General features: G+C 46.8%; 1 protein-coding gene and 1 long non-coding RNA gene across 5 annotated transcripts in view; one reads left to right on the forward strand and one right to left on the reverse strand.

Annotated features, from left to right (window-relative positions):
• The window catches only part of LOC311426260 (zinc finger SWIM domain-containing protein 6-like), a 269,097-nt gene extending 248,380 nt beyond the window's left edge, over positions 1 to 20,717 (reverse strand). For all 4 annotated transcript variants that reach the window (XM_084502493.1, XM_084502492.1, XM_084502491.1 and 1 more), the window contains exon 1: positions 14,273 to 20,717. In XM_084502493.1, coding sequence (XP_084358619.1) covers positions 14,273 to 14,825 — 553 coding nt within the window. In that variant the 5' untranslated portion in view covers positions 14,826 to 20,717. The remainder of the gene's footprint in view (positions 1 to 14,272) is intronic.
• On the forward strand, positions 15,261 to 22,642 carry LOC311426405. Its single transcript, XR_014686713.1, has 2 exons — positions 15,261 to 15,471; positions 20,707 to 22,642. It is a non-coding gene; the product is annotated as an uncharacterized lncRNA (long non-coding RNA).
• Positions 22,643 to 23,059: the final 417 nt, after the last annotated feature.

Here is a 23,059-nt window from a genome sequence, read left to right on the forward strand (position 1 = left end):
TCATAGAATCACAGAATATCCAAAGTTGGAAAGGACCCACAAGAATCGAGTACAACTCCTGGGTCCCCAAAGGACCATCCAAAAAATCTGACCATGTGTCTGAGAGCACTGTCCAAATGCTTCATGAACTCTAACAGGCTCACTGCTGTGACCAGTTCCCTGGGGAGCCTGTTCCAGTGCCTGACCACCCTCTCCACACCAAAATAAATTCACCACACCAAAATAAACATAACATCATCACAGCACCGACAAGGTGGACATTTTACACACACACCACCCCTCATCCCTTCACCACACTAACATCTCACAGTTACTGCTTTCTCAAATTCTTCACAACTTGTACATTCCTAACAATCATCCTGCACATATTTTGCCCGTTACTTCTATCAACTATCATCCTTATCTCAAATTCCTTGAGCCCCACATTGGGCGCCAAAAAGGACTGTCGTGGTTCCGCTCGAGTGGGCAGCCGAGCTCCACCACAGCCGCTCTCTCACTCCCCCTCCTCAAAGAGGAATGGGGAGAAAATATGTGAAAAGGGCTCGAGGGTTGAGATAAGGACAAGAAAATCACACAATAATTATTGTAACGGGCAAAACAGACTCAGCATAAGAAGATAGTAAGATTTATTGCTCATTACTAACAAGCTAGAGAAGTGAGAAACAAAGGAAAAAGAAAACTAAAAGCACCTTCTCCCCCATCCACCCTCTTCCACCTCCTCCCCCCGAGTGGCGCAGGGGAACGGGGGAATGGGGGTTATGGTCAGTCTACAGCACTTCTTCTCTGCCGCTCCTTCTCGGTCACTCTCGTCCCCTGTGCTGTGGGGTCCCACCCACGGGATGCAGTCCTTGATGAACTGATCCGGCGCGGGCTTCCCACAGGCAGCAGCTCTTCCAGAACTGCTCCAGATATGTGTCCGTACCACGGGGTCCATCCCTCAGGAGAAAACTGCTCCAACCTGGCTCCCCTACGGGCAGCAGCTCCTGCTGGGTCACCTGCTCCTGCGTGGGCTCCTCTCCATGGGCTACAGGTCCGGCCCGGAATCTGCTCCGGCAGGGGTCTTCCACAGGCGGCAGCCTCCATCGGTGCAGGGCCACCTACTCCACTGTGGTCTCCTCCACGGGCTGCAGCGTGGAACCCTGCTCCACCGTGGTACTCCATGGGCTGCAGGGGGACATCCTGCTTCACCATGGTCCTCACCACAGGCCGCAGGGGACTTCTGCTCTGGCGCCTGGAGCACCTCTCCCCCTCCTTCTACACTGACCTTAGTGCCGTTCCTCACTCCCTTCACTCTCCCGGCTGCTGTCTAGCGCAGTGTTTTTTTCCCGTCTTAAATATGCTCTCACAGAGGTGCAAACAACATTGCTTATTGGCTCAGCTCTGGAAAACAATGGGGCCCTTCCCAAACATGGGGCAGCTTCTAGATCTTTCTCACAGAAACCACCCCTATGGCCCCCTGCTACCAAAACCTTGCCACGTAAACCCACTACAGCCCCATCCCCCCCCCTCTAAAAAAGGTACTTCTCATCAGTAGCCAGTAGGCCTGGTATCATATAGACCTTCCCATGATCAAGAAACACAAAATTATATCAGTAGCACCAGCCTCAGAGCCACATATTAATCTGCTGGTGCTTCCTGTTCCTTTCAGTATTGATCCCTGCTACTGGAAGGAAGGATGGAGAAAAACACTACCTGTGCATCTTATCCCTCAACAATTGCCCCAAAGTCATAAAGTCCCTTTTGATCCCTCTTGGACTTCTCTTTGCTACCTCATTACTGCCAACATGAAAAAACAATAAAGGGTAATCAGAGGGACATACCAGGTGAGTGACTTTGAATGATGTCTCTTACCTGGGCCCCAGGGAGACAGCAGACTTCCCTATGGGTTGGGTCTGGACGGCAAATCAGGCCCTCTGTTCCCTTCAGAAGGGAGTCCCCTATGACAATAACCCTTCTTTCCCCCCCCCTTTGGTGGAGGTTGTTGTGATGCAGGGTATACGCTGACTTGCCCCAGGCAACTCCCCCAATGTGGATGGACCTTTGTCCACATCATTTGCCTGCCCATCAAGTTCCAGAGCCTATTCCTGTTGTGTACGGGCACCTGGGAAGGTGAAGTAGGCAGCAGGTAGGTTCACCTGCTGTGTCAAGCATGAATCTGTTTCCACTCATCTCTTAGGTCCCTCCTTCTACCTGGTGGCAAGGGGGTAGGGGAACCTTAATTTCTTGTGTTATGTCTGGCTGAGCAGCGTGTCTCAGGGACAGCAGATTACTGTCCCACCAATCTCCTTCTCTGGCTCTCTGATGCTCCTCAGCCTGCCCGCCTCCTCCCAAAGCTCTGCCACCCTGGCAGCAAAGCTGTTCTTCAACCTGGGCACACCTCCTACAGCTGTGCTTGCTACCGCCATCCTGTAGTGGCATAAGAATAGGGCATACACAGCAGCCTGACACTTGGGTGGCAGCATGTTTCCCCCAGAGCTATGTCTGGGAGGCTGCATCAGTTGTGGTGGGTGCCGAGCTCCAAGAGGTCATGGCCTTCTGCCAGGTGGATGCCATCACTCCCTGATCCATCTGCTACACCATGCCCTTTTTCCCTCCCACTCCAGTCACTCACACTCCCTAGGGGCTGCCTTTGTATGGGGGGGGGGGGACGCTCCTGGCTCTACCCAAGCCTCGTCAGCCACCCTCATGAAGGCTGCCAGCTCCCTCAGCTGCCTTGAAGCGTTTCAATGCAGGAAACCCCCTGCACATTACAATCCCCTGCTCCGATGCAGAACACGTCTGTTCCAGAGCCAATCACTGCATCCAGAAGCATTTGTTAATCTGCTTTCCATTTTGAATAGTATTTTGTAGAACAATAATCTATCCTTTTAGGTACCTTCACTAATACCCACTGAAAATACATCACATAGAGGGAGCAGTCATTCACACTATATTGTCATTAAATATACCTCTTCAGGAATCTACTCTTTGTAACCTCTACCGTATCTCAGATATCACTTCCCAACTTCTCTTCCTAGCCTCACATCTAGCAAAGTCAACCCAGCATCTTACTTGGAAGAGAGGTAGTAAGTACATTAAGTAGATCTTACTCAATGAGCCAAACTCATTCCTCAACACATCCTCACACCTGCCACCAGCCACTTAGATTTATCTACATAACTACTTAGAAATCAAGCTTATGAATCATTGTCAGTATATATAACAATATAAAGCTTGATCACTGAACTTTCAGTAAAACTAAGCACAATGCTGCTTCTAAAATTTTTAAGTAGCACCAATCAAATTATTCACAGCTTCTTTGTTCCATCAGACAGCCAAGGCATGTTACATCAAGTCCTATTTCTAGTCGCTATCTACCATTCATGCATTAATTAGTAGCATATTCAGCTCAAGTCATCTCTTTTACTTCATGCATTTAGATTTGACCAGGAAAGCTGTGTGACTGCTATGTCACATATAATAGCTTGCAAGAACAAAGAACTAAAAATAGTTGTACATTGTCATCCTTCCGCTTTATAGGATGCAAAATTGAAGTTTCATACTTCTACATAATACAGCTACACTAAATCCAGACAATATAAATGGCACTGATATTTCATCCCCAATACAGTAATTGCAGTCAATTTGCAAGGCTTCAGTTTAAAACCAGAATCAGCGGGGGAACTGAGACTCATTCTACATGTACAACATCAGTGGTACAGCCAATTTTCCCAGTTGTCATTGTCCATAACAGTATTTCTGAATAAAAGCATTCCAGGTTTCCTCTGTGTAGCTAATATATTAAACAATTCATTTAGACTGATTTTTCCCTCTTTTTGAACATTCAAGGTAGTAGACTTTGCAAAACTGTCTTGAAGAAGCATACTTAATATGGTCACCAAAGCCAGCTTTGTAAATATGCAAATAAGTGTTTTATTAAGACCGTAGACCATTTTTACAAACCTCCTTGTCCTGGTTTCAGTTAGGACAGAGTTAATTTTCTTCCTAGTAGCTAGTAGAATGCTATGTTTTGGCTTAGGATGAGAAGAGTGCTGATAACATGCTGATGTTTTAATTGTTGCAGAGCAGTGCTTACACCAAGCCAAGGACGTCTCAGTTTCTCACTCTGTCCTGCCAACAGGCAGGCTGGGGGTGCAGCAAGATCTGAGAGGGGACAGACTCAGAACAGCTGACCCAAACTGGCCAAAGTGGGTATTCCATACCATCTGACATCGTGCTAAACAATATATAGGGGTGACAAGCCGGGGGGGGGGGGGGGGGCTGGACTGCTCGGGGTTAGGCTGGGCATCGGTCAGCGGGTGGTAAGCAATTGCATTCTGCATCACTTGTTTGTACACATTATTATTAGTAGTACTATTATAATCATTATTGTTATTATTATTTTCCTGTCTTAATAAACTGTCTTTATCTCAACTCACAGGCTTCACTTTCCCATTTCTCTCCCCCATCCCAGAAAGGGAGGGGGGAGGGTGAGCAAATGGCTGTGTGGTGTTTAGCTTCCGGTCTGGTTAAACCACAACAGTCCTTTTGGCACCCAACGTGGGGCTCAAAAGGTTGAGATAATGACATATGTGACCAGAGTGTGTTAAACTAAAACTGGTATAAGTATTAGACCTGCTTAATACTTGCTAGTCATAATGCCGATTGCTTTAATCTCAAGTCTGCTACACCTGTTTTCCAAATCGAGTCTTATAGCACGTTACTTTCCATATGTGCTCTCTGTCATGCGGTTTATCCTTTCCAGGCTCTGGTTTAAGATCATTATGGTACTGTGCGTTGTAACAGTGGCTTATAAGACAATGAAATTTCTGGTCATGACTCTAACCTGGTATTTGAACTATGCACTGTCATAGACTCTATGCTTTGGAAATCATATCTCAGAAATTACACCTATTGCCCTTTTTCATCAGGGAGGGGACAGGGGAAGATATTTTTTCCTACTTGTTCACTCTCCCTTTCTCCTTCACCACCCTCTTATCCTCCGAGCTAGTTAAGATAGTTCTCCAAGATGTTGAATATCCTTGGGATACTCAGACCAGCATGGTCTTGTTGTTATGTCTCCTGAATCCACTTCAAGTTTTGTTTAAGGTTAAACAACTACTTAGGAATCTCATCCAGAGATCTGTCCTGAGGCAGAATAGTTGTGAGTGGCAGGGAGTCTGGGAGGATATGGGCAGGTTTTTAGAGCAGTGGGTACCTCCAGTGTTTTAGAAATTCACCCCTGAACAACTGCAAAATCCTAAAATAATGATAGGATGCTTGAAGGGTGTCATGACTCCGGCAGTTCCAAAGTGACACAAATCACTGTAACGTGCTGGGATCTGGCCCATGCCTATCGAGCTGCAATTGATACTACTTTCAACCTAGTGACAGACCCTGCGGCCACTCCAAGTCCTGTGACAGGCCCAACATCCACTCAAACCCCTACAACAGACCCTGCATTCGCTCCAGCTCCTGTAGCTGGGTCAGAGAAACGAGCTGTAGCAGTGCAAGTTGCCCCTGTAGAGAAGGTGAAAAAATGGTATAGAGAGCCAGGTCGTTTAGAACGCAGAGTCTTCTGCTAAATCTAGGTATAGAGACGACGATGCTGGGCCATCACGGATTCAGCAGGAGGAAGATGAGGATGACGAAAAATCAACAGTAAGTACCTGAAACCTATACCAGCGTGAGCTACGAGATGTGCAAAAAAGATTTTGGTCGCTGCATAGGTGAGCAGCTTGTCACCTGCCTGCTCCATTGCTGGGACACGGGAGCCAATTGAGTGGAATTAGAGGGCAGAGAAGACAGGCGGCTAGGATCCCTTGCTAGAGACGCAGGCATTGACAAAGCAATTGCAGATGGAGCACAATCTCACAGCCTCTGGAGGCGTCTCCTCTCAGCTGTGAGGGAAAGGTATCCCTTTAAGGAAGAACTTTATGTCTACCAGGCAAGCGGACCACTATGGAGAAGGGAATCCAGTACCTGAGGGAATTAGCCGTACAGGAGGTGATTTATGAGGATCCAGACCATGGACAAACATCCACAGATACAGATGAAGTCAGGTGTACATGACCCACGTGGCAGATGTTTGTACAGAGTGCAACATCATCACATGCCAGCTCATTGGCAATAATGGCCTAGAAGGATGAGGAACCCACAGTGGATGAAGTGGCTAAACAACTCTGGCAGTACAAAGAAAGTCTCTCCTCTTCCTTACAGGCCTGCATCTCAGCTGTGGAGAAACTTTCTGAAGAGTTCCACCAACTTAAAGAGAACCTATCTTCCCGCCCACCTGAACAAACCAGTGTCTAAGCTATCAGGGGTAAGCATTCATCCGTGCAAGGAAGAAGATATGGTGGGTACACACCCCGTGCCACCCTGTGGTTTTACCTTCGAGACCATGGAGAGGACATGAGAAAATGGGATGGAAAATCTACCGTGACCCTAGAGGCACGGGTACGTGAGTTGCAAAAGAAAACAATCAGGAAAAAGGGATTCTCTGAAAAGTTTGCTGCTCCAACTTCCAGCAGGAAGTCCTTCAAATACAGAACCAAAGAAGATTCTGACCAGGATTAGGGGGGCCCTGCCTCCAGACAGGGGGAGGAAAGGGACAATCTAGGACTGTGGGGATACGATAGCCTGGCACATCAGATGCACAGAACTATAAGGCTTTCGTAGACACCGGTGCACAACGTACTCTAATGCCATCGAGCTCTTTATAGCCACAGCTCATCTGTATTTATAGAGTGACAAGGGGATTTCAGCAGTTAACTGTATTGGAGGCTGAAGTGAGTCTGACTCAGAATGAGTGGCAAAAGCACCGTAGTGTGACTGGCCCGGACGCTCCATGTATCCTTGCCATAGACTGTCTTAGAAGAGGATATTTCAAGGACCCAAAAGGGTTCCGGTGGGCTTTTGGTATAGCTGCCTTAGAGACAGAGGGCATTAAACAATTGTCTACCTTGCCCGGTCTCTCAGAAGACCCCTCTGTTGTGGGGTTGCTGAGGGTCGAAGAACAGCAAGTGCCAATCGCTACCACAACTGTGCACCGGCGGCAATATCGCACTAACCGGGACTCCCTGATTCCCATCCATAAGCTAATTCGTCAATTGGAGAGCCAAGGAGTGATCAGCAAGACTCATTCACCTTTTAATAGTCCCATATGGCCAGTGCGAAAGTCTAATGGTGAGTGGAGGCTAACAGTGGACTACCGTGGCCTGAATGAAGTCACGCCATCACTGAGTGCTGCAGTGCCAGACATGCTAGAACTCCAGTACGAACTGGAATCAAAGGCAGCCAAGTGGTATGCCACAACTGGTATTGCTAATGCATTTTTCTCCATCCCTTTGGCAGCAGAGTGCAGGCCACAGTTTGCTTTCACTTGGAGGGGAGTCCAATACACCTGGAATCGGTTGCCCCAGGGGTGGAAACACAGCCCTACCATTTGCCATGGACTGATCCAGTCTGCGCTGGAGCAGGGGGAAGCTCCTGATCGCCTGTAGTACATCGATGACATCATTCTGTGGGGTGACACAGCAGAGGAAGTTTTCGAGAAAGGGAAGAAAATAGTCCAAATCCTTCTGAAAGCCGGTTTTGCCATAAAACAAAATAAAGTCAAAGGACCTGCACGAGAGATCCAGTTTTTAGGAATAAAATGGCAAGATGGACGTCGTCAAATCCCAATGGATGTGATCAACAAAATAACAGCTATGTCTCCACCAACTCGCAAAAAAGAAACACAAACTTTCCTAGGTGCTGTGAGGTTTTGGAGAGTGCACATTCCAAGTTACAGTCTGATTGTAGGCCTGCTCTACCAAGTAACCTGTAAGCTGTAAGAAGAATGAGTTTGGATGGGGCCCTGAGCAATGACAAGCCTTTGAACAAATCAAGCAGGAAATAATTCATGCACTAGCCCTTGGGCCAGTTCGAACAGGACCAGATGTAAAGAATGTGCTCTACATCGCAGCCAGGGAGAATGGCCCCACCTGGAGCCTGTGGCAGAAAGAACCTGGGGAAATTCAAGGTTGACCCCAAGGGTTTTGGAGTCGGGGATACAGAGGATCTGAGGCCCACTACACTCCAACTGAAAAGGAAATACTGTCAGCATATGAAGGAGTTCGATCTGCTTCGAAGGTGGTCAGTACTGAAGTGCAGCTCCTCCTAGCACCCCAGCCTAGTACCGGCAGTTGGATGTTCAAAGGAAGGGTCCCGTCTACACATCATGCAACTGATGGTACATGGAGCAAGTGGGTTGCACTGATTACTCAGCAGGCTCGAATACGAAACCCCAGTCGCCCAGGAATATTGGAAGTGATTATGGACTGGCCAGAAGGTAAATACTTTGGGATATCATCAGAGGAGGAGGTGGTCCGTGCTGAAGAAGCCCCACTGCACAACAAGCTACCAGAAAATGAGAAGCAATATGCCCTGTTCACTGATGGGTCCTGTCGTATTGTGGGGAAGCATCGGAGATGGAAGGCTGCTGTATGGAGTCCTACACGAGGAGTTGCAGAAGCTGCTGAGGGAGAAGGTGAATTGAGTCAGTTTGCAGAAGTGAAGGCCATTTTAGATATTGCTGAATGAGAAAAGTGGCCAGTTCTCTGTCTCTACACCGATTCATAGAGGGCAGCAAATGCCCTGTGGGGGTGGTTACAGCAATGGAAGCAAAACAACTGGCAGCGCAGAGGCAAACCTATCTGGGCTGCTGCACTGTGGGAAGATATTGCTGCTCGGGTGGATAATCTGGTTGTAAAGGTACGCCACGTAGATGCTCATGTGCCCAAGAATCAGGCTACTGAAGAACATCAAAACAACCAGCAGGTGGATTATTTATAGCCTGATTGGCCCATGACACCTCAGGTCATCAAGGTAGAGATGCAACACACAGATGGGCTCATGATCGAGGGGTGGACCTGACCACGGACGCTATAGCACAGGTTATTCATGACTGTGAAACACGTGCTGCAATCAAGCAAGCCAAACGGACAAAGCCTCTTTGGTATGGAGGATGATGGCTGAAATATAAATATGGAGAGGCCTGGCAGATTGATTACATCACACTCCATCAAACTCGCAAGGGCAAGCACCATGTACTTACAATGGTGAAAGCAACCACTAGATGGCCGGAAACATATCCTGTGCCTCATGCCACTGCCCGGAACTCTATCCTGGGCCTTGAAAAGCAAGTCCTATGGCGACATGGTACCCCAGAAAGAATAGAGTCAGACAATGGGACTCATTTCCCAAACAACCTTATAGACACTTGGGCCAAAGAACATGGTCTTGAGTGGGTATATCACATCCCCTATCATGCACCAGCCTCTGGGAAAGTTGAACGATACAATGGACTGTTAAAGACTACGCTGAAAGCAACGGGTGCTGGGACATTCAAGCATTGGGATATGCGTTTGGCAAAGGCCACCTGGTTAGTCAATACTAAGGGATCTGCCAACCAAGCTGGACCTGCCCAATCAAACCTGTTACCTACTGTAGAAGGGGATAAAGTCCCTGTAGTGCATGTAAGAAATATGCTGGGTGTAACAGTCTGGGCTACTCCTGCCTCAGGAAAAGGCAAGCCCATTCATGGAATTGCTCTTGCTCAGGGACCTGGATGCACTTGGTGGGAAATGCAGAAGAATGGGGAGGTCCAGTGTGTACCTCAAGGGGATTTAATACTGGGTGAGAATAGCCCATGAGTTGAATTGTATTATTTTAATTATTATCAAATACTGTATGTCAGCACTACCATCATTACTATATACCCTAGATGAAAATGGTAATTAATTAGAATGTATAGGAAAAGAGTGTAACCTGAGCATGACATAAATGGTGTAGAATAAGGGGTGGATATGTCCTGGTTTCAGTTAGGACAGAGTTAATTTTCTTCCTAGTAGCTGGTAGAATGCTATGTTTTGGCTTAGGATGAGAAGAGTGCTGATAACACCCCGATGTTTTAATTGTTGCAGAGCAGTGCTTACACCAAGCCAAGGACGTCTCAGTTTCTCACTCTGTCCTGCCAACAGCCAGGCTGGGGGTGCAGCAAGAGCTGGGAGGGGACAGACCCAGGACAGCTGGCCCAAACTAGCCAAAGGGGTATTCCATACCATCTGACATCATGCTAAACAACATATAGGGGTGGCGATCCAGGGTGGGGGGGGGCGGACTGCTCAGGGTTACGCTGGGCAGCAGTCAGCTGGTGGTGAGCAACTGCATTGTGCATCACTTGTTTTGTGCATATTGTTATCATCATCATTATTGTTATTATCATCTTCCTGTCTTAATAAACTATCTTTATCTCAACTCACAGGCTTTCCTCAACACACTTTCCCATTTCTCTCCCCCATCTCAGAGGGGGAGGGAGAGCAAACGTCTGTGTGGTGTTTAGCTGCCAGCCGGGTTAAACCACAACATTCCCAAAGCAACGCATTGTATTCCACAAATAAGAGAAGGAAATTAAGTGCTTCACTGACTCAACTGCTGCCATGTAATCAAGCAATCCCATTACTGTAAGGTCCATCATGCAACTTCACTGACTAGCTCATGTTTTCCAGAAGACTCAAGAAAAATTATCTAGAGATATTTTTGCTAACTAATTCTTAACTGATTTTAACTGCCATTTTTTCACAGTCAAAACTACATGTAAACAACAAAAACAGCCACCATGCATATGAAATCCTAATACTACACTATATGCATTTATAAATAATTTCCATAAATATACTATCAATCCCATCATTAATCACTGAATATTTATTGATGAACTTTAGTCTAATCAAAATACCAAAGCTCAATGTAGGAATTAAATACTAGTCAAGAACAGCTGGTGGATTTTACAAGGGTAAACTAGAAGCTTACTTGATACGGTTTGTGCTGACACTATGCCTAGATCACAGCTGAACACAGGTATGCAAAGAGAAGACAAGCCATCAGTACAAAACAAGAAAAAGTCAAACTTGAAGCATAAGGAAACAAATCTAAAAGAACCAGTGCTGGTCAAATCCTTTAACCAAAACCTTCCTTTTAGCAGAATCTTACAAGTACAAAAATAATTAGAATATACAGTAGAGGATCAAGTTTGTGTATTACAGACTAAGTTTGTCTCATGTTTTAAGTTTATTCAGTTTTAATTGCCTCGATAGTCAAGTGTTATTTCATTACTGAGTATAAACACTGTAGTAAGCTGCACAATTCCTGCACGGTTCCTGCACTGTATTTGCATTACTACTAGCTGTCAGCAGTACCCAGTTAGCAATTAAACTTGGCATGCGTACAGAAGTGTCTCATTTCTTAGAAATCACATAGCTATACAACATTTTCCCAGACTTTAAAAAGATCATTTGAATGTGGTAAATTTGGAACAAAAAAAAAAAAAAAAAAACAATAAAAATACATTAAGGCCTACTTATTTGAAATTTCTTCCTATGATGTCATTTCCCCTCCACTTATTTTTCCAATAATTCCATAACATTAGGTATCTGACACTAATTAACAATGAAAAGTGACCTATGTAAACAGGCAGATCATTAAATAAAGCAGGACAAAAGGTAAGTCACCTGAAGTTTTAGCACATTAATTCAGTAACTGAGCTTCTGATTTACCTGATCTGCTAGATCTACTAGTATGAATTTAAACTTACCAACAGGTTTTGCTGCATCCTTCCAATTAACATCAGACCTTTTCAGCCACTGCCTATGCATTTCCAAAGCAAGAACTCCCAGATATTTCAAGACTGTCAAACATATTCACTTGCAACAAGGAGTAGAGGATTTAAATCCTTTTTAAAGCATGTGATTGTGCACATCATAATTACATTAAAAACAATACTTCAGATATGGTTAAAGATGCCCCTCTTCCACACCGTTTTTCATTTTTCAGAAAGTTTTATAAAAGCATAGGTAAAATGCCTACACTGGGAGATGCTTCAATCTACAGTGAACTGCATCAAATCAGAAATTGTCTTTTGTACAGTTATTAAGCTCCTTTTATCAGTTCTGATTTAACCACAATATAATGCTCTTCACTTATTATTAGAAGGCTACACCCTTCTGGTCTTTTTACACATTTGCAGGATTAAATCAGGAAAAAATATTTTAAGATAGTGAACTTCCATGATGAGTTTCCTAGACATCTTGGTCTTTGACAGTGGAGCCAATGCAACAAAGACTGGATGCACGGAGGGGGGAATGCACACAACCAACCACATTTTCAGCATGTTTAGAACACATTTAACAGCTCCAGAAGCAGTAGTCAACACTTCAGTTATATTTATGCAGGTTTTCTTTCTTCACATTGACCCTTGCCAACATTACTCAATCCCCCTCCCCTTTAGAGGCTATACAAAGATACTTTCTCCTTTCACAACTATTCACTGAAGCCTACTCCACTGCCAAAAACAAGCAAAGCCCACACTGGGTGTGTCTCCTAGAGGATAAGGGATCTTTTATTTAACACGCCTTGGCTTTATTTTCACAGTGAATCCCTAGCTTTAATGTAGTGGGCCAAGAAACCCTCCTTATGTGCACTACTGTCATTCCTCATCACTCGCAAACAGAATCAAGTGCAAGCAAATGGAAAAAAAAAATCTCAATGCTGCCAAACTTAAAAAAAAAAAAAAAAAAAAAAAAAAAAAAAAAAAAAAAGCCCTATTTCTGGCTTTGCCGGACCTGAGGAACCACAGATGTGCTTCAGACCTCTAGAAAGGGAGAGAAAGAAAAAAAATATTAAGATAATAATAAACTTAGATTTATTTATTTTTTTTTTTTTTTTTAAGTGATTGCCTCTGAGCTGAGCTCACCCTAGACTGAAGGGAAGCACAGCAAGCCTAGGGAAGCTCTATTACTGTTCCTTCAGAAAAATAAATAGCCATGCAGAGGAACACGTTTGTAGATTGCGCGTGAACAGTGCCCGGCACGGCTCAGCACGAACAAAAGGCTCAGGACCACCCGGGACGGAGGTACCGGCCCTGCCTGCCTCTGCTTTGCCAACCGCTCCACTGTGGGGGTGGGGGACAAGAAAAAAATTAAGCAGCCTCTTTCATCTGGCATCCCCTTTCGAAGGGGAAATAAACAAAAATGAAAACAAAGCGTCCGGTCGCCAGCTCCTCCACAGTGCATCAGCAAAAACAAATCGGAACCCCGTGGAAGTTTGATCACTCCCTCTCGAGGGGGATACACACAGCCGTATGTGGGTCCGAGGCGAGGCAAGCCGCCCCCCTCCACCCGCGGAAGAGGTTATTCACCTCCGTGGCCCTTTAAACAGGGGCAGGGAGGAGTTAACTGAAGGTGCTCATTAGGCAAGAATGGCGGAAGAGCAGCGGCAGCCGAACAGCGGCGGGAGGGGAAAAAAGGATGAGTATTACTCCGTTCCAGCAGGAGGAAGAGCAACCCTCGCTCCCCCCCGTTGTCATGAAGCACCTCATCCCAAAGCAATTATCCTCTTGTCCACCTCCTTCCTCCCCCACCTCACTGTCTTCCCGGAGCATACCCGCGCTCCCCTCCTCCACTCGGATTTCATCCCCTTCCTCCGGCTCGCCGCTGCCCTAGAAATGCCTTTGTTTGCGGCTCCTCTGCTCAGCCCCGCCGCCGCCCCATAAATCCGCTCTCGGGATCCCGCATTCGTTTTTATTTCTTTATTTTGGAACACGACGTATTTCCCCACCCCCATCCCTGTGTGCCGTCTTCTGCTGATTCATTTCCACCGACGGCCCCGGGGGGAGGGGCCGCGGCGGAGCCATCTCCTCCCTATTGTAGTGGGGAGTATAGCGACGATTCGGATTGCCGGGGGTGGGCGCTGGGAGGGGACAAAACCGAACAGGATTACACAGCCTGGATTACCGGGAGCGGGCACGGCGCAGTACGAAAGTTAAAGGGACAGGAATCTCTCTACTCTTTCGCAAACTCACTACCTGCTGGGTAGGAACGATGGCACCGGGCTGAAGTGGAAGGCCGCCGACGGGGCAGAGTGGCAGAAAAAAGTTTTATCTAAGAGAGAGATGAAGGACTTATATATTCTGGAGGCGAAGGGAAGGAGACTGGCAGAGGAAGTTGCACAGCCTAGGTTACAGGATGGAATCGAAGGGGTTGCGCCGACCTGAGCGCTGGGGGCAGGGAGCAGCTTCGCCAGGAACAGGACCGGCAGAAGGCCCTCGGCCACCAGGGCCGCAACGAGTAGGCGGTTCCCGGAATAACAGGTGGGTGACAGGCTGGTGGGACCCGCGGTGCGGCTGGCAGCGCCCTTATCCGGGCAGCTGAGACAGCGACCCAGCTCCGGAGCGCGGCCCCGGCCGGTAACTCACCGACTTGCAGGACGTTATCGACGCAGCCACCATCGAGCAGAGATATACCCTTGCGGAAGGGCAGGCGACTTTCGCCAGCGGCAGTGTCTGCAGCACCGCCGGGTGCGGTGCTGACGGCAATTCCCCCAGGGGTGGCGGGGTCCTCAGCGCCGGTATTGAAGGAGGAGTACATGCAGATCTCCCTCTCGCTGCGGGGAAAGGACCAGTAGACGATCCTGCGCTGTACCGGCTCTGGGATCCGCTCGAACCGCTCCTCCACCCGCTGGAAGGGCCACTTCTCCGCCACCTTGCGAGCCGCGATGTCCAGCAGAGATTCGGGGCTCTGGGTCTTACCAAACGGCAGTAACCCCAGGGCAACTGTGGTGGTGACGGCGGCAGTGGTGGTAGCAGCAGCTGCCGCTGCTGTTGCGGAGGAGGAAGAGGATCCGGCACAGAACGCCCCACTGCCAGGTTCGGCGCAGCCCACCCGCTGGCCTGGCCTACAGCTCGAACCATAACCGGCTCTGCAGCAGAAACGCTTTGCGGGGAAAGGGAGCTGACCACGCTCCGCCATGATCGCACCGCTTCTAAACAGGCAGCGGAAGTGCCTATACCCTATAAACGGCACCAGGAAGGCCGATGGTCCCGCCCTTCTGCCATATAAGGGTAAAGGACGGGCACTTTGCCTCACCCAAGTGGGGGGTCAGGTCGGTGGTCGCCGGTCGGCACTATATGCAAATCGCCGGCACAAACAGAAATAGAATTGCTAGAAGAAGGCTTATTGCTCGCGCTGGCGGGGAGGAGTGGGGAGAAGAAATCATGCTTCACGCGCGCCCGCCCATCCCCCACCTAATACCATCACCCCCACCCGGCGCGAGGATACTATTCCGCTGTGTCGCCCTTCTTTCTTCCCACCCACATCGCTGATGTCAGGCACGCAAACTCAGGCTGCGTCTTACGCGCATGGTGGGAAAAACGAGGGTGGGGCCTGGTGGCGCTCCCTCTCTGACACCTTATAGGAAATGGAATGGGGGGGAAGCAAACCGTTCACCTCTGCTGGAAACGCTAAGGGTGGAGGCGGGGTGAGGGGAACTGCGCTAACAGCAGGGAAATATGGTAACGGCTGAGGCGACTGCCCTCGCGTGAGGAAAGGCTAGGGTTGGCCAGCCTCTATCGCCTTGGCCGGGGGCAGAGCTTCTGGGAGACTCCTCGGAGAACAGGTGGGGGGCAATAAGAGTCGTGGTGGCTGTCCTCATGCGTGACCGGCGCGACCCGTGAAGCGGTTCCCTCAGCCGCACCCCCAACTCTTTCCACTCTATCAGCGATACTGTGATAGTCGCGGATCGTTAGGACGGGGGCGCCCCGCGTGCTGTGGGGTGCCCGCGGCCCCCAGCCTGTGCCTTGGTCGCGTTTCCGCGCGGGCTTCTCTGTGGTGCGAGTATAACGTTGCCGCTTTGCTTCGCAAATGGTCCGTCTTGGAGCCGCTCCAAGGTGAGAAGCTTCGTGCTGCAACCTATCGCAAGTAAAGGGAACGCAATTAAAATATGTTTGCATTAGTGTTGAAAGATCTGTGAAAACGCTGTTATTATACATCTGTTCTGGTTAATTTTTAGCGAGCGGCAGTATGCCTGCAGTTTCCGCAGTATGTAAATTAGAAATGATTCTTTTTATTTTGGGATTCGTTAAAATACACCATTCGGGATAATACCGATTCCTCAAATTAAACGGAGGAAAAAAAAAGAAAAAGAAAAAAAAAGATGATGAGCCACAGTAGCAGGCTCAGGATTGTGGTGGTTTCACACTGATGGGTAGCTAAACTCCACCACACTGCTCTCTCCTGTAGGAATAGAAATGTTGAATGAGCAGGGAAAGGGGATGTAGGCATTATCTAAGTAACAGTCTAGAAGTTTTGGTATATTTGCTGTGGTGTTTGGTCAGTTTCCCAAGTATGGGGGAGGGGGACGGGGGGGGAACAGCCTGCTCCACCAGGAGCCACAGGCCACAGGGGGCTTTGGCTCCAGCGCCTCGAGCGCCTCCTCCCCCTCCTGCACTGACTTTGGTGTCTGTGGGGAGGTTTCTCACTCCTCGCTCTCCCAGCTGCTGTTGAGCAGCAGGATTTTGTTTGTTTCTTTGTTTGTTTGTTTTCGTGGATGTGCTCTCACAGAAGCACGGACTGTGTTGCTTATGGCTTAGCTTTGGGCAGCAGTGGGCCCCTTTTTCCAGAATTGGAACGTTAGTGTGTGGTACACTGCAGAAAGGAAATTTCTGTAGCAACATACTGACGAGGGCTAGGAAAAATGGGAAATATGGGTTCCAGGGGACAGGGAGATATCCTTGGGAGAGTGCCTACCAACAGTTCTTCCTGAAGAATGATAAGAAATTGGAAACATAATCCCCATATTAGAGGAGATTGTAAAAAAAAAAAAAAAAAAAAAAAAAAAAAAAAAAAGGTTAAATATTGTGTATCAGTCTGGACAAAAGAACCAATTAAGGAAACAGCAGTATTTTGGCCAAAATACGGGTCTGATGAAAATTCAGGCTTTAAATTTATGTGTAAACAATAAGATTTCTTTTTCGGAGAAGGAGCCAAGTTATGCTCCCTATAATCCTAATATTGTACCCGTGGCAGCAGCAGTCACTCCAGGAAGGGAGACAGGGACTGTAATTAACACTGTCCCTAAAGAAGGATCGTACTCTAGGCTCTGGCAAGAATTAGAACAAGGTAGAAGATATATTGAGAATTTTGCCTTCCCTGATACTAACAGTACTAACACTAACTGTGTATCCTCTTAGGTGAACTACCCCCCCTCCTTACTAGCAGACAGGTTAGGACTTTTAAGAAGAAGGAGAGGAAGTCTTTATTCGAGGACCCCAACAGCCTAGCTGAACAATTAATTAGACCAGTTCCTACGACCTGACTTATACTCTTGGGGGAAGGGAATTATGTCTATAAGTATGTTGTTTACAGGGAAAGAGATGGGAATGATCAGGAGGAGAGCTGCTATACAAGAATGGGAAAGAGCTCATCCTCTACGACCAGGGGTAATACCGGCAGAGCAGAAATACCCTCTTGCCAGTCCTGGCTGGAATAATAATAGTGTGCAACACAGAAATTATATGAGAGACTTGGGGTCAGAATGAGAAAGTACTCGGGGATGAGTCCTGAGGACCCGGTATCCCAAGGGCTCTTGAAAGTTCATTGTGTGATTAAAGCCTGGCAAGATACGCAGAAAATGCTCCAGAAGGTGGGGGAATGTAGTGAACAGTCACTGGGGCACCCTCCTGCGGGAGGCCCTGGAGGTGTGTGTCCGGAGGGGAGATGAGAAGGAAAAGCAGAGAGCGAAACTAATGGTATTGACAGTGCAGCGGGTAGTGAGGCAGAGGGTTGGAGAAAGAGGAAGAAAATCTTCAGGGGGAGTCAGGGCCAGGATGGAAAGGAGAGGAAGAGAGATGAAGGAATGGCAGGCAAAGAAGGCTGTCTGTGTTGTGGCCTGAGTCCTAGCAGAGACAGGTTTTGATAAGATGTTTTAAGTGTGGCCAGGCTGGCCACTTCGAATAGCAATATATGGAGTGGAAGGAGGAAAGAAGGAAAATGGGATGAAATAGGCTATATTGATATGTTGTTTCAGTATCTTGGAGAGAAAAGGTATGGAATTAAGTTGGACCCTGACTGAGCCTTTGGTGCTAGTATTAGAAAAGTACAGGCTGGAGAAAGATAAAGGAAGTGTTAAAAGGGTTGCTGAAGGTGTTAAAGGTGTGGCATGTAGTATTTAACAGAGCTGTTTGAAGTTCAATGAGCAGGGAAAGGGGATGTAGGAATTATCTAAGTAACAGTCTAGAAGTTTTGGTATATTTGCTGTGGTGTTTGGTCAGTTTCCCAAGCACTGGGGAGGAGGACGGGGGGGACAGCCTGCTCCAACAGGAGCCACAGGCCGCAGGGGGGCTTCAGCTCCAGCGCCTCGAGCGCTTCCTCCCTCTCCTTCTGCGCTGACTTTGATGTCTGTGGGGAGGTTTCTCGAGGAGGTTTCTCACTCTTCGCTCTCCCAGCTGCTGTTGAGCAGCAGGATTTTGTTTGTTTCTTTGTTTGTTTGTTTTCGTGGATGTGCTCTCACAGAAGCACGGACTGTGTTGCTTATGGCTTAGCTTTGGGCAACAGTGGGCCCCTTTGGGGCCAGATGAAATTGTCCCTTATCTGCCACGGGGAGGCTTCTGGATTCTTCTCACGGGGGCTGCCACTGCAGTTTCCCACCCCTCACACCCCCCGAACCTTGCCATCGAACCCAATACACTGGGGCAGCTAGGTCATTACTGGCTTGTAAAGTATCAGGGATTACATTAACTAATGAAACCCTAGAAAGTGATGGGGGTAGAAGGGGCTGGGATAACAGTGCCAGTTTTGGGGGATACCAAGCTGAGACTAAGGGATAAAATGATCGCTGGGCAATTATTGTATGTACCCAAGGCAGGGACTAACTTGTTGGGAAGGGATTTGATGATGAAATTGGGCATTCAACTAGTAAATTGTTAGACTGGAATAACAGTGTTATTAATGGAGTGCTCTCAGGCCCTGAGAGCAAACATACATGTATATTCACCTCTGACTGGAAAGACCCTGAAATGGGGGCGGAAGCAACAATATAGGTGGACAATTTTACCTCAGGGGTTTACAGGGCCACCTATCTATTTGGGTAAGTTCTAAAAAAGATTTTGGAGCAATTACAACCTCTCAAGGAGGTATTAATGTTGCAAATATGTGGATCATTTTCTATTGTCAGGACAGGAGAAAAGAGTTGTGAAGAAAGCTACTGTTATAAATGGCTCAGGATTCAAATTAGGATTAAATAAAAAAATAGGATTTATTGAAAGAATATAAAGGAATAGAGGTAAGCAAACAGCGCTGGGTGCACCGGGAGTCTCCGCTCCACCAGGACGCACACCAGTTACATCAAGCAGCTGATTTTTATGCTCCTAGACTAATACATATTCATTACTACTTCTAAAAAAAATAGATTATTAAAATTAGCTTCCGGGGTGCAGTCCCTCCTACTGGAGCATGCGCAGTCTCCTCTGGGGTCTCTTCTGGGGGTCTCTAGGGGTCTTTCATGCTGAAGGCTCGTAGTCTTCCTCTCCCCCTTTGTACTTACTGGGCACCATACCAAGTTTACGGAACATCTTCTTCAAGTCTTGTCTCCCAGCCGCCCTTCAGCTTCTTTCTCCTTCCTCTTTATCTCTTGGCCCCCCCTAACCAGATACCAAAGATCCACATAGTATCCCATAACAGTCACTAGTTGTTATCAGTTGTTCTGAAACTCCCAGACACACGAGTAATTAAAACATTCTTCCCCAGCCATTCACAGACACATCTATAGGAGTGTTAGAAATAGAAGTCCGGAATAACAAAAGCAAACAGTTCATAAATTTAAGAAGTGATAAATTGACTAGAATGAGGGGGAGACTGGGACACACTGCATCTGTGGTTCAAGAATTAAATTGCCAGTGCAGGGCCCAGAGGCAGACAGGATTCAAACAGAATTGTTCTTTATGGACACGAATTGTTAAAACATTCCTCACAGCTACTAACAAGCTATTCAGCTTTCTGGGAAAGCAGGGCTTGGGAGTATTGAAAAATAAATTACAATATGAGAAGAAAGAGAAGTCAGGTATTTAAGGCATCTAATGTCTGAGGGAAAATGAAGAATAAATCCAGAGAGGATTCAGGGAATTGTTGAAAATTAAGAAAGAACTAAAAAGTTTTAAAAGAATGATTTTTTTAAGGAATCAGGAGCCATGAAGTCTGAAGGAAAATCGATACTCCCTGATGGGAGAGAATTGCTGAATAAAGTGATAATGAGGCAAATATTAACTGTTTTACATCAGAAGAGTCATTGGGAGGTGCAAGCAATGTGTGATATTGTGCTAAGAAAGTATGTCTGTGTAGGAATATACACTTTAGGGAAGCACATATGCAGAGGATGTACCATATGTCAAAAGGTAAATAAAAAGGTCTTCTGTAACCCATCTAGAGGGGGACGGGAGCCAGGGCTTTGACCTTTTCAAATTATACAGGTAGACTTTACTGAGTTACTTGTTTGTCCTAATTGACCACGTGACTGGATGGGTGTAAAGCTTTACTGCAAGGGTTAAAGCAGGCCTTAGAGACTGAGTGGGATTTTCACAGCCCCTGGCACCCCTCCTCTTCTGGGAAGGTGGAGCGAATGAACCAGACATTAAAGAAGCAATTAACTAAATTAGTGTTAGAAACCCAACTTCCTTGGGTAAAATGCTTACTCCTACAGGTTTAAACATCACCAAGAAAGGATATAGGAATTTCACCATATGAGGTGCTGTTCAGATTGCCCTATCTGGGCAGAAGGGATGAGATACCACAATTCAGAACAAGAGAGTTTTCTTAAGAACTGTATTCTGGGGTTGTCCTCTTCTTTGTCATCTCTCAGGACCTGTGGGTTGTCGGCTCAAACCCCACCTTTGGAATTCCCCATTCACCACCATCACCCAGGAAACCGGGTCCTGATTCAGACCTGAAAAGAATCAAAACCTCGGTCTAAATGGGAAGGACAACTACTAACCACTGAAACAGCTGTAAGAACTGCGGAAAAAGGTTGGACTCACTATACTCGAGTGAAAGCATCTACCGACCCTAGTACCTGGGAAGCTGTTCCTACAGAAGACTTGTTGGAAGTTGAAATCAAGGAGAAAAATCTCATAGTGGACTCTGAGCAGGATAAGAGCTTACAATTGTAAACTAACCTTTTATTTTCACAGGTTACTAACGAGTGTGACTTGTGATTGAGAGAAAGGACAGACCTATAGCAAATTGCAGTGCTCCCAAGGGGGGGGGGGGGTTGTTATAGTAGTAGTGTACATATTATTTGTATTGATAATTATTTGGAAACCTGAGGTTTAAAAATAATGACAGGGATAAATCAACTATTAATTTTGTTTCTAGTGATTGTAGGCCTCAGAGAAGGCCTTGGTCAATTGGCAACTTGGAAAAGGCATGACCAGATAATAGCAAAGACGGGATACCCATATTTTGACAGGGTGACTGTGACAGAGGGTTATGTATCACAATCCGTCACGTTTGATGTTTGTGAGGTGTTAGCTTGTGGAGATTTAAATGCCCAACGACAACTGAGCAGAGAGAACAAATAACTGGGAGAGACCCAACAGCCTGATTGAGAATAGCTGTATGGAAACAATCCTCTATTGCCATCAGAGAAAGGGAGAAACTCAAGGAGAAAACAGGAGAGAAAACAGGAGGCCCTCTGAAATGTGGCAGTTCAAACATTTGAGATTCAACACAGGGTATGTGTTGCAGGAAGCACGGCCGAAAGCACGACAGACACCAGTAGAGTCAGATCATGCTCCATTTTATTGCCCGAATAGCCTAACTTTTATAGCGAACTTAACAGGGGCGGACAGTGTTTCACACAAGATTATTGGTCAAAAGTACTCAGACAAACAACTACAAGAAAACAACCCCACCTGCAAGAAAACAACCCCCTTGTGATTAGCAGTCACATAGACCTTGTCCTTGAAGCCCGCTACTGGTAACAATATTTTTCTGAATTCCTCAATTGGGCGATGTGGGAACACTGTCATGGGAACTTCTCATAGTCGTCCTGGTAGCTTGGTTTGCTTAGCTATAGCAAGCCATGGGATTTTTGCTGTTTCAAGAAATCCCTCAACAGGGTATGGGGATGCGAATGCCTGGATAGAATGGGTCAAATATACCGCCCAGAGTCTCAACCGTAGCTACTGCTATGCTTGTGCCTCGGGATGACCGATTGCCCAGATAGGGCCCTTCCCATGGGGGTGGACCAAGGGATGCGATGTATGATTGCATTGTACCAAGAAAAGACTGCCTGGGGAAATGAGGCCTGTAAGTTTCTCTTTGCTGTTCCTTGCATGATAGCAATATCGCGGTCCCCCTGCATTCTCTACAGCTATAGGTAACCATACAGCTTGCCTCTCATGGCAGGGTGTGAGTGCTACCTGGCATCTGGGAGAATTTGCCTTGTGCTACCAAGGACTTGATGGGAAACTGCTCAAGACTAGAGATCCCCAGGGCAGATCTCTGGTGGTACGGAGGAGGGAAGATCTTACGGTCCACCCTACCATATAACTGGGGAGGCACTTGTGCACTTGTTCAATTAGCTATACCCTTCACCCTGGCATTTGAAAGAGAAACATCACAAATACCCAGAAGAAGTAAAAGAGGCTTAGGAATATCATTTGATGATAGAGTATACATAGATTCTATTGGGGTACCTAGAGGAGTTCCGGATGAACATAAAGCCAGAAATGAAATTGCTGCAGGGTTTGAGTCACTGTTCTGATGGGTAACAATCAATAAAAATGTGGATTGGATTAATTATATCTATTATGATCAGCAGAGATTGATCAATTATATCAGGGATGCGATGAGAGGAATCGCTGAACAACTAGATGCCACCAGCAAAGTGGCTTGGGAACACAGAACGTCATTAGATATGATGCTCACGGAGGAAGGAGGGGTGTGTGTGTGTGTGTGTGTGTGTGTGTGTGTGATACTGAACAACCATTGTTGCACTCTTATACCCAACAATACTGTCCCAGATGGCTCAGTAACTAGAGCATTGCAAGGGCTTACCACCACAATGAATTGGAAGAAAATTCGGGAGCAGACACTTCCATCACAGGATGGTTGGAATCTTGGTTTGGTAAATGGAAAGATATGGTAATGTCCATATTTACATTCTTGATTGTTGTAGCAGGAGTTTTGACAGCTATTGGCTATTGCATTAT

Source organism: Aythya ferina (genome assembly GCF_964211825.1).
Source record: "Aythya ferina genome assembly, chromosome: W".
NCBI lineage: Eukaryota > Metazoa > Chordata > Aves > Anseriformes > Anatidae > Aythya > Aythya ferina.